The sequence below is a fragment of the Diadema antillarum genome, unplaced genomic scaffold (assembly GCF_040938485.1).
Source record: "Diadema antillarum isolate AM-2024a unplaced genomic scaffold, OU_Dant_1.0 seq00001259_RagTag, whole genome shotgun sequence".
In the NCBI taxonomy this organism is placed as follows: Eukaryota; Metazoa; Echinodermata; class Echinoidea; order Diadematoida; family Diadematidae; genus Diadema; species Diadema antillarum.
The window spans coordinates 411,746-423,098 of record NW_027272042.1 but is presented as its reverse complement, the minus strand read 5'-3'; the positions used below and the strand labels follow the sequence as shown (position 1 = coordinate 423,098).

General features: G+C 38.4%; 1 protein-coding gene across 1 annotated transcript; it reads left to right on the top strand.

Moving 5' to 3' along the window:
• The first annotated feature begins 76 nt into the window (after positions 1 to 76).
• On the top strand, positions 77 to 8,995 carry LOC139745358 (arylsulfatase B-like). Its single transcript, XM_071655754.1, has 7 exons — positions 77 to 351; positions 854 to 1,040; positions 2,411 to 2,604; positions 4,078 to 4,285; positions 4,891 to 5,143; positions 6,097 to 6,251; positions 8,550 to 8,995. The coding sequence occupies exons 1-7, from the start codon at positions 97 to 99 to the stop codon at positions 8,813 to 8,815; spliced, it is 1,518 nt and encodes a 505-aa protein (XP_071511855.1). The 5' UTR covers positions 77 to 96; the 3' UTR covers positions 8,816 to 8,995.
• The last annotated feature ends 2,358 nt before the right edge of the window (positions 8,996 to 11,353 follow it).

The window sequence follows — 11,353 nt, the reverse complement described above, 5'->3', positions numbered from 1 at the left end:
TGAATGCTGTACGAACGTTCACTTGAACTACCGAAACTCCGCACACCTGACCTCGTTAAATTCTAAACCGCTGACGCGCTGTGTGAGTTGTTCACAATGGAAACCACAAAGTGTGTTCTTGCTCTATTCGTGCTGTCTTCCCTAGCGTGTGTGCATTGTAAATCACCCCCAAACATCTTGTTCATTCTAGCAGACGACTATGGCTTCCATGATATCGGTTATCATGATAATAAGGTCATCAAAACACCGAATTTGGATGCACTGGCTGGTGCAGGCGTGAAGCTCGAGAATTACTACGTCCAGCCGATATGCACACCAACCAGAAGCCAGCTCATGAGTGGACGATATCAGGTAAACTGCTTAACTTGTTACTGGTAATGTGGTAGAGTTACTCAATTCTAAAAAAAAAAAACAACAACAACAACAAACAAACAAACAAGCAAAAAAAAAAGTACATCTATGATACTAAAAAGGTAAAATGCATTCATATCATAATTGGGAGGTTAAAAAAAAATAAAGCTAACCTTATGAGAATAGCAGCTATCAAGTTTTCCTTCTTCAATCCCACATCAGAATAGGGCCTACAATTTGTATCCTTCAAACTAACCACTGTTACGGAGTGTTAGCCCGACTAGACAACGCACGGCGTCCCTGTGTGCAAGCGTGTACAGTGACAGGGCTGTGTAAGTTACCTTGAAATTAAACTTATTTGTAATTCATTAACTGATTGTCGCTTTTGATCAGTGATAAGCTTGTATTTTATTATGTGTGTGTTGTTGTTGTTTTTTGTCATTTGAAATATTCTGTTTTCAGTTTGGCCTGTAGGAACTTATGGCATTGATTCTTCCACCAGATTCACACTGGTCTACAGCACGAGATCATATGGCCGGCTCAACCAAACTGCCTTCCGGTAGAAGACCCCACCCTCGCCAACAAGCTGCAGGAAGCGGGCTACGCCACTCACGTGGTCGGAAAATGGCACCTGGGGTTTTACAAGCGGGCGTGCTGGCCTACCAATCGAGGCTTCCATACGGCATTTGGTAATAGAGCTATTGAGTAATGTCATGATGAGCGTTGTCATGAGATTATTTCTAGAAAAATAGACCTCTATGTAAGATGGGACATGTGTCTCAGGGAGGCAGTATTCGTCATGATTAGGCAAAATTGAATACCTTGTACAGTACATACCATGATTGGAAAATATGGGCATTGTAGTTGTTTTAAAGGTCACATGCAAATCCAGGCACAGTTCCTTGGCAAGTGATTTTACAAGATGCTAGCCTGATATTGTACCTTTTCTCATATCACTTGAGGCCATACTTGCTTTTTTTTTGTCTTTTTTTTTTGTCTTTGCACAAATGAGCCCCAAATAGTTGTAAACATAGTGCTATGTTCTTGTTCAGATTTGATCATTTGTATATTTATGACTGCCCAGCTCAAAACCCACTTATAAATTGTAGGCCAAAATGAACTTCTGCTTTTCTACATACATGTAGTATACAAGAGTAACATCTGAGCTTTAAAAAGATAACTTGTTAAAATTCTACCATCCTAACTCATTCAAAAAGTGACTGAAATGAGAGAGAGAGAGGGAGAGAGAGAGAGAGTGAGAGAGTGAGTTTGATAGACAAGGGAGAAAAGAGGATTTTTCAAGATTAGGGTCACTCAGGCATGCTGTGCAAAAGTATCAATGAAAACATGTTCTATTTCCCTGTGAAAGGAGCAACTGTCTGGAAAAAAAAATGTATGGCCCAGGAAAACTGCTAACATCTCAATTTCAGTTTTGTATTAAGCTGCCAAATTTTGACAGTAGGGAGAGAAAAGATATAACCCTTCCAGGGGGGCATTTCATGAAGCATTTTGGTTGGATATTTTTCTGGCAAACTGTTACAAGCTACTGAAATCCTTGCATCTTATTGGCTGAGAGCAAATTTGTCTGACAACTTTGTCGGACAAAATCTTCATGAAATGCCCCCCAGGTAAAACAAATCAAAAAAAAAATTAATTTCCTTATCCCAGATGACATATTTTAGTCTGTGACAATCCTTATCTGTGATTTATTGTGGGTCATGAGGTGGGAGGTCACATTTCATCTTTCTGTCCTTCTGATACCCTACTTTGTACTTTATACACACTGGTGATCTTTGAAAAAGGATCGAATAAGAGCAAGTACCTGTGTCGTGTCTGCAGAAGGTAGAATGGTGAAAGGGTTCAATATTCTACATACAGCCAGGAGTGATTAATGACAGTTATGTTGATGATATCATGTCTCATGTTATTGAACCCTTCACTCATATTGTACCAGAGAGTTTTTGTCAGAAAGCTGTCATAACATTCTTTCATCTAGCACATCTTCTGTAAGTTTGGAAGTCAGCTTGTGATGTTGTTTTAATTTCCAACTTTAATCCAGGATATCTGACAGGAAGTGAAGACTACAACACCCACATGCGCCATGGTGGAGGCCCATTTAATTTCACAAAGGGCTGGGAAGGCCTAGATCTCAGGGATAACCTCCAGCCAACCAAGAATTATTCAGGGATATACTCAACACATCTCTTTGCCATGCGAGCCCAAGATATTATCAAGCAGCATGATAAAAGTATGGTGAGTGCCTGCCACTGAACGCCCTCCTCTTCCACATTTAAAGATTAGTGTAGTATGCTGTGATAAATTAGATCATTACATTATCAGCATGCTGCATACCCCCTGACTTGTCTTGCCTGATGCAACTACAACTCTTTGTCAGACAGGTTACATGTGTATGAATGGGCACTTTCTTTAGAATGCTAGTTAAACACAGGAAGTCAAAGATACTAGTATATGTGACCGTGCACCTCAAAACGAACATGAAGTCGCACACACTGATTTTGCGTGAGGACTGAAAATAAGTGAAATGGGTCAACCTAGCCGAACTTGACTTTTTCATATTTTCTGAAAGAGCGGGTCTTCTTTTACATTATGCTAAAATATCATAAAACGGGCAGGAAAGTGTGTTTTTTTGCTCAGTTTATCTCGAACATTTTTGGTAGAATAGTGTGATTAGGTGTGTCTTTAGAATCCCTTTTTAATGTCCCGACAAACCTTGTCCACACTCTTCACTATCAACTCGAATAACTTTTGAAAGGATAGTGCTACTGCTTTCAAAGATGGCATTGATTATGGACAGAATGTGTTTATGAGGCATGCTTAATTTCAGTTTAATCTGATAATCCCTTCATTGTTGTTACTCTGGTGGTTTACTTCCTGTTTTGTGTCCCATTCATCGCACAGCCAGCACGGTTTGGTAAAGATTAAGCGCTTGAATGGACACTTTAATTCAGAGCCTCTTTTCTCAGTTCACACTTTTTCTGAGTTTGTACTTTCTTTCCAATATTTAGATAGGTCCATTTGATTTGAGTTATACATCATTTTAAAGCTTAAAGTCTGCTCTTTCAGAATATGGTCTTAACTAAAAATTCATGTCTGGCGACTTTTTGTTTGTTTTGAGGTGCAGGGTCACATATTATGTATAGAATTTGTTTCATAGTTCTTTAATTGATTGATTGATTCATTCATTCATTCATTCATTCATTCATTCATTCATTCATTCATTCATTCATTCATTCATTCATTCATTCATTCACATCATCTTTGAACAGGAACATCCAGCAGTCCTGCTTTTCAAGGAAGGCCTGTATACTGTATACATAAACTTTCAGTTTGAAAACAAACAATTTGAAACAAACAAATAAAAAACAAAATATATACAGTATTAAAAATCATTCTTTACAACTACATTCACACAGGGTACTAGAGTGGGTACTTGTGTATGAGTACACAAATGAACTCAGTACAAAGTCAGATAAACAAAAACTTTTTTTTCTATAGTGTTTGGCAAATGAAGACCATAGTAATGGTGGGCAGCATTTCTTGAAAAGGGGCAATGAATTCAGCATCTGGACGGGAAGGGGTAACTTATTTTAGAGCATTGAACAATAAGAGGAAAAACTGTTTTTTTTTTGTGTTCTTATTAAAGCTAAATCACATTATCTTGCGTTTCTGTGATGATGCGACTACTCCTTTTGTTCAATCTCCCAGCCACTGTTCCTGTACGTACCATTCCAAGCAGTCCATTCTCCTCTCGAGGTGCCAAAACAATATGAGCAACAGTATGCAAACATCACGGACAGAAATCGACGTGTTTATGCTGGAATGACAACTTGTATGGATGAGGCTGTCGGTAACATTACCAACACTCTGAAAGAGCAAGGCCTCTGGAACAATACAGTTCTTGTTTTCTCAACAGGTAATGTACACACTCTCTCACATTATTAGCTAGTCAAGATATTTTTAATGGCTTCTATGTATGGATTGTCATGTGTCTGGAATTAGAAAACAAAACTGAGTAAGCACTGAATGTATACATTTGGGTATCTGAAATGAGGGGGGAAATGTAAGTATTCTTGCATCAGATCTCATTTATTCATTCACTCTTCATTAAAAAGTTATTTATTTTGAAAGAATAAGTCATGATTGAGACAATATTTCACCTGCAAAGTGTAATCAACATACATTAAAAACTCTTTTACATTTTCATCATATATCTAACTTTGACCTAGGCATGCAAATGTAACTCGACTCGGCATATCATGTATGATTCTTATGTTAATATGCTTTCTTTCAACAGTCTTATGCGAGAGATGGCAACCAAAGTAGGGCCAGTTTGACATTTTCATTTCATACTTCAATTTTCATTATGTAAACTCTGCCTCATCAAAAACTAGCATCAAATTTTGAAATTTATGTTAGAAAGATGTATATCACCAATCCACAGTTATCTCGGACTTGGCAGGGCAACACAAAAACTTGTGGTTCTGGGGATAAGTGACGTAATTCTTGTCATTTCGACAGACAATGGAGGCCAGGTCTTTGAGGGCGGGAGCAACTGGCCCCTACGAGGTTGGAAGGGTTCGCTCTGGGATGGAGGAATGCATGGTGTAGGCTTTGTGTCCAGTCCCTTACTGCCAGACAACGTGAGAGGTACTGCCAGCAGGGAGTTGATCCATGTGAGTGACTGGTTCCCAACCCTAGTCCAAGGACTGGCAGGGCACAGCCTGAATGGCACAAAGCTGGATGGATTCAACATGTGGGATACTATATCAAGGTAATAACATCCAGGAGATTTTTCATCAGTTACTAGGTTTGCTTTTGTTTGTTTGTTCATTTGGTTTTTGGTTTTGTTACATATATTTGGTAGGAAACAAGGATTGGCAGCAGGGGGACAAAGATTTAAGATTTTGAATCTATCATTTATGCACCATAAAGCTTCAGCCTGCCAGGGAATGCCTTCCAAGGGGTTGGAGTGAGCACTATAGGGGTAGCCCCAAACCCAGGTACTAGGTTGCTAATATTGTGTTGTAAATTGCTTCAAACTCCACCACAAGGTACTTGAGTGAAAGCATTATGATCCCCCCCCCCCCCACCCCCGCCAAAAAAGAAAAAAGAAAAAGAAAAAAGAATCGTAACGAACAAAAAAAAACACACCAAACAATAAATGAATAAATGAATAAAAACAAGTATCTCTGCATTGAAGTCAAATCTGTTAAGACCCTCCAAAATAGTTCCACTCGTTCAAAATTTGGCTTAGAAAATATATAGTACTAGTACATTTTTTTGCAGTTTGTCAAACAAACTTATTTGACTTAAGCGTAGTGCAAGTTATGCGACTTCCACTTCTGCAGTTAGCTGATAATGAATTAATGAAAGAAACAAAACAGAACTTCCATGACCATTAGGCTATTTATATATCAACATGAATTCTAGCCATTTGTTGTTTTCATGACAGAAACACTTTGATTGATTCAAATTGATGTTTGAACATCCTGCCTTCAGTGTAGGGTATGTTCATTACATCATGTTTTGAATACATGTATGACTCGGTATGGTTTGCCTTCTTTCTCTAGAAATGATTATGGAATCAACATGCAAAGAAATGAACACTCTTCTTGGACCTTGTCATGTTAACCCCCCAAAATTATTTGAATTACAATTTTCACATTCTTTTGTTCATGTTTCCCTCACGATATGTTTTAAATCAATCCTTTATTGAATCAACAGTAAGGGTCTCCCCTCACCCAGGGTGGAGCTGGTGCACAACATCGACCCCATGCAAGACCCGCCGGAAATGTGCAATTACACAAGCTCAAAGTTCAACACGTCCATCAGAGCAGCGATCCGATACAAAGATTGGAAACTAATCACTGGATCTCCAGGTAGGAATACGGCAACTGTTGGCTGTGTGTCATCAGATATGAAATAAATGTGGTGGAACATAAGAAACTTAAAGTTGCGACTGTGCACATGTACATACACAAACTTGCATCATTAACAGTACTGGTGCTTGTACATTGTATGTAATATGCATATGTTGTGTGTGTCATTTATGTGTATTGTATACATTGTAAGTATCATTCATACTGTATCGTATGTCCCAAAATAAATTACAAGGGTACCCTCTGCAATGAAAACTTTAAAAATACAATCTGTCTATTGTATTTACACATTAATATGTAGTTCCAAGAGCATCCAAGTGCTGAACTTGGAAAAGTGCTAAACTTGGAAGAATCAGACTCATGACATGCTTTACAACAATCCACATTTCTCTGTGACTGCTTAACCAAACTGAATGGGGTTTTCTGCAAAATAGAGCTAAGATGTACCCTGAAGTAGCATTTAAACTGTTTAATCATATTGTGTGTTATCAATGCAAAAATCCGATTGTGATTATTTTGGGGGACATACTGTTTTGTATTGTATTGTATTGTATTGTATTGTATTGTATTATGTTGTATTGCATTGTATTGTATTGTATTGTATTGTATATATATTATTTTACATTTTATCATATATGATATCATATCTTACATATCATATCTTGTAATTACTGTGACCAACTGTAAAGAGACGACAGTGAACAGTGTGGTAGAAACAGGTCACTATTGAAGGGCAGGATTACTGTGCATGTGCCATCTGTTTCAGACTATAGTGTTTGTCAAGTATTAAAATATGATAACTCTCAGGGAATGACTACACAAAGTTTAAGTAGCAATACTGCACTCTGATTACCTCGCTATACTCCTGTTTAAAGGGATAGTACAGTATTGGTGGAGATGAGAATTGGGCTTTTAAATTTTTGTGAGATACCAAGAAAACACTTATGATATAGCACAGAGCATACCATTTTAAAAGGAATTTAAAGTTTATTTGATGAAAATCGGGTTTGGAATAACTGAAACATTCAAAAACAAAGTAAAACAAAGCGATCGTTACAAAGTGTGGGTCCCACACTTTATTAGAATCGCTCTTTTTTGGATATCTCAGCATTTCAAAACCAATTTTTATCAAATAAACGTTGAATTCCCCATAGAATTACATGCTCTTTCATATTTCATAAGAGATTTCTCATTATCTCATCTAAAAATGTTAGAAACCTGAAATTAGGTCTCAACCAGAACTGTACGATCCCTTTAATACCAAGCCAGTATTGGTTGTTGTTGTGAAAGTGCTTTCAGCAAAATGCTTTGTGTCTTGAAAGTTTAGAGATGACAATTAATGACCAAGGAGCCAGAGACTGTGTAGTGAATGTGTACTGTTATTACATGTACATTGTACATCAGCAGGTATTTTTGTAATTGTACTTTTTGCATTTAATCAAACATATTCATTTCCACTTTGCTTGGTGCGAGTGTAAACGGTGACGAAATTTTGCCAATGTGTGTTTAGGGAGCATAATATTCAAATAAAGTATTTTTTTTTTTACTGAAAACATTCTCTCGATAATGAGGCAAAATAAAGAGCAGAATATAAATTACCTCGAGCAAGTCCTTTCATTATGTGAGCTGTAATGTTAGTGGTTTGTTTACTTTGATTTCAGGTGTTGTGTACTTTCAACTTAAGCATGGTAAAACACATACACTGTATTTTTTCATGAGTGAAAGCCCCTTCATTGCTGATCATTTATTTTCTTAGATTGCATTTGTTACAGTTTTAATGATGAGTCCTGACATTTCTTCAAGAATATTCCCTTTTTATTTGCAATTCGTAAAATCAGGATCATGGAGTATAGTAATCGACAGAGAATTGTGTGGATTCATGATTCCATCATGTCTAGATTAGAGTTTATATTTTTGCATGGTGCTACTAAATTCACAAAAATTAAACTCCACAGAATTATTATGGCATGTAGAGTATTCCATTCACCTGGACATAATTATGCAATTCATTGTCATACTTGAGCTCTTGAACTCAGTTTTCTCAAATTACATGTAGTATGTGGCTTTGTAGGAGAAGCCTTGGGAAAGTTTCTGACTGTCTGGAACAATTTTTGAATGAAAAATCTGAATACATGTGAGCAAACAGGTCAATTCTTCAGATTCGGGTAGCATTATCAACTCAATTTTATTTTTTTGAGGTAGGCTGGTTCAGAAAAAATATATCCAGTCTTGAGACGCATGCACCTGAAAGTAGAGTGAAAGTGTTACACCTGTACTCTCTGTCCCCACCTGTTGCAGGAAATGGGAGTTGGATACCCCCAGCAGAGTCGGGCTTGACACCTGTCGTCCCGGACACTCCGAAGGGAAAATGCGTCTGGCTCTTCAACATCAAAAATGACCCTTACGAATACTTTGATGTCTCCGACGAGCAGGGAGACGTTGTAGACTTCCTCCTTGGAAGGCTGCAATATTACCAGACGACCGCCGTCCCGGTGCGATTTCCAGATGGCGACCCCAATGCCAACCCCACCCTGCATGATAACGTCTGGGACAGCTGGGAGTGACCTCACTTTTGTCATTGAGGTGGAGGTGTCGGTGAGGTCAACATGACATTTAGGTAGATGTGTGTTAAAGCTAGACATCATTTTGATACAGAGTATGCTAGCCACACCTGTCATATTCTAGTTGTCATTATTGTTAAATCTCCACCATGGCTGGCAGAATTACCGATAGTTTTTCATTAGACTTTTACCGGTCACTCTTGTTTTCACCCATTGATGCGAGTCAATACTTTATTAGTTGACATACAGTGTATGACCTGCTACAGACTGAGTACTTATTTTTAACTTCACTCCTAGTTGTATCTTTAGATGGAAAGTTAACATACTAGAACAATGCTGTAAGTAGTATTTTTGTTGATTGTAATTTTTTTTTCATTAAAATGAATAAGTTTTCGCCTTGCCTGCTTAGCAGAAGTGAGACTTGGGCATCACTATTCGGTTGGCGGCTGTGGTGTCGTCATGAAAAGTTTGATGTACAAGGTTAAATGTCAAAAGATCAATGAACTTTCCCTGACAAGTACTGTACTTGCAATATTGATTGTGTACTCACTCACAGCACAGGTACATGTACATCATCAAGTTTGATTATGGGTGAAGTCAGACAAGGACAAATGTCTACAGTTCAATAAACTTTCCCAATGCGCCCAAAAAGTTCAAGCTCAATGAACTTACCTCGAAAATAGCACGTGCTCTGGCTATTGATTTGCTGTTGACCAAGTTTGGGTCTAACTTTGTGTGAAATTGAAAATCTCAGTGAGTACATTGTATGGCTATCTCGTGTCAATTTTGGGATAGTGTAATGCCAACATAAAAAAGGGAGAAAAAGGTTCATTTGTAAATATATGCTACTGTTCTTAAGTTCCAAAACTTCAGAAGTCACTGTGAATTTCACATGGGTATATAGATATACCTGGGAGGTTTAAATACCATAAGCCGAAATGTGCAAGTACTTTATGGCTTCTTCTTGCTCTTCTTCATAGCGTATGACATGTCCATATGCGTAGTTAGAGTGGTAAGTCCAGGCTGCCAAGCCAGGCAAGGGCATCTTCTGTTGAGTCTTTAATTCCCTCGAGGCCACCTGGACAGCATCTGAACTTGGCTGTCTGGCGAAGGATGCAACACAGTCACAGGTTGGGCTGTCTATTAACTTCCATCGATGGAGGTGATGGGCTGTCCTGGCATGGGTTGTGTGGATCCTATCAAGAGACAATCACTGCTACCTCAGAAGGTCAAATCCAGGTGATTTGATGTGTAAATGGTAATGTGGATCCTAATCAAATGATTGGATAAGAGCAATCATGCATACAATCTTTCATTTTTGCCCAACATGTCAAGTGGGCAGAAGTTTTTTTGCTAGTGGAGACCACTCAGAGTTGCGCTTGATGTATCGTGCTCACGGGCATCACAATTTCATACTTTAGCAGCGTGGACTCAATCAGTTACAAATCTGTTCTCACTCAATCACTTATTTAACGTAAAGAATTGTTAAGTGAGTGTTCAGTGCATGTGTTTGAAAGCTTTCTTCATAGATCTTGCTTTGTGAGTAAGCTCTACATGTAGCTGACTGGTATTGATCCATAAAGGTACATGAAAAATCAACCTTGACCAATCTTGTAAATCCAGTGATGCACAGGTTTTGAGTTTGCGATGTTAGTCGAGATGAGTCTCACTCATTGATCATGGGTTTTCACAATGTTGTGCACCTCATACATGTAACACCATTGTCAATACCCTTGAGTGTACTGCATCTCCACTAACACAACCACACCTGAGCAGTATTGTATGCTATCGCCAGTTTAAACTCGGGAGGTTTGGTACAAGTTTCACATGTTTTACCCACAAGCAACAAAACTTATATGTTTGGTTTGTGTAAAGATGATAAAGATTTAGATTTCCTTCCGGGCCTGTGTTAGCTGTTATCGATCAAAACTCATGGCAAGTCCCTTTTTGTAGCACTTAGAAATTTGATTTGTTATGCAGGCTTGCATGTATACATATTCAACTTGACTCACATACATTGTACATACTGGTACACACACACACACACACACACACACACACACACATATTCATACTCACACACATCAGTTTATAATGATATAATATTATGTTGTGGGCATGTATGAATTTAATGGCTTTTACAGCTATTAAAGCTGTGTTTAAAGCCCGCCGCACACCATACGACTCACGACTATACGACCTTAGGACCATAAGACCCAGTCATACGACTGTTCTGTCTTTGTTTACCAATGAGTATTAAAGCGCACGCAGTGCGCACTGTGTTAGCTTGCATTTTACTGTATCTTGATTGGCTGAAAGCCCACAACCGGTTGTGGAAGTTTGACATGTCAAATCTCTAAGACTGGCGCTAAGACCCAGTCGCACGACTGGAAAATGGCAAGGTTGGTGACGTCACACTTCTGGTGTTAAGGTCATACGACTGGTCGGATTGTATAGTGTGCGGCGGGCTGTATATGTACAAGCCTTTACACATGAAAATTACAGAGAAAGGGAGAAAGACATGACATATTTCTAGGAATG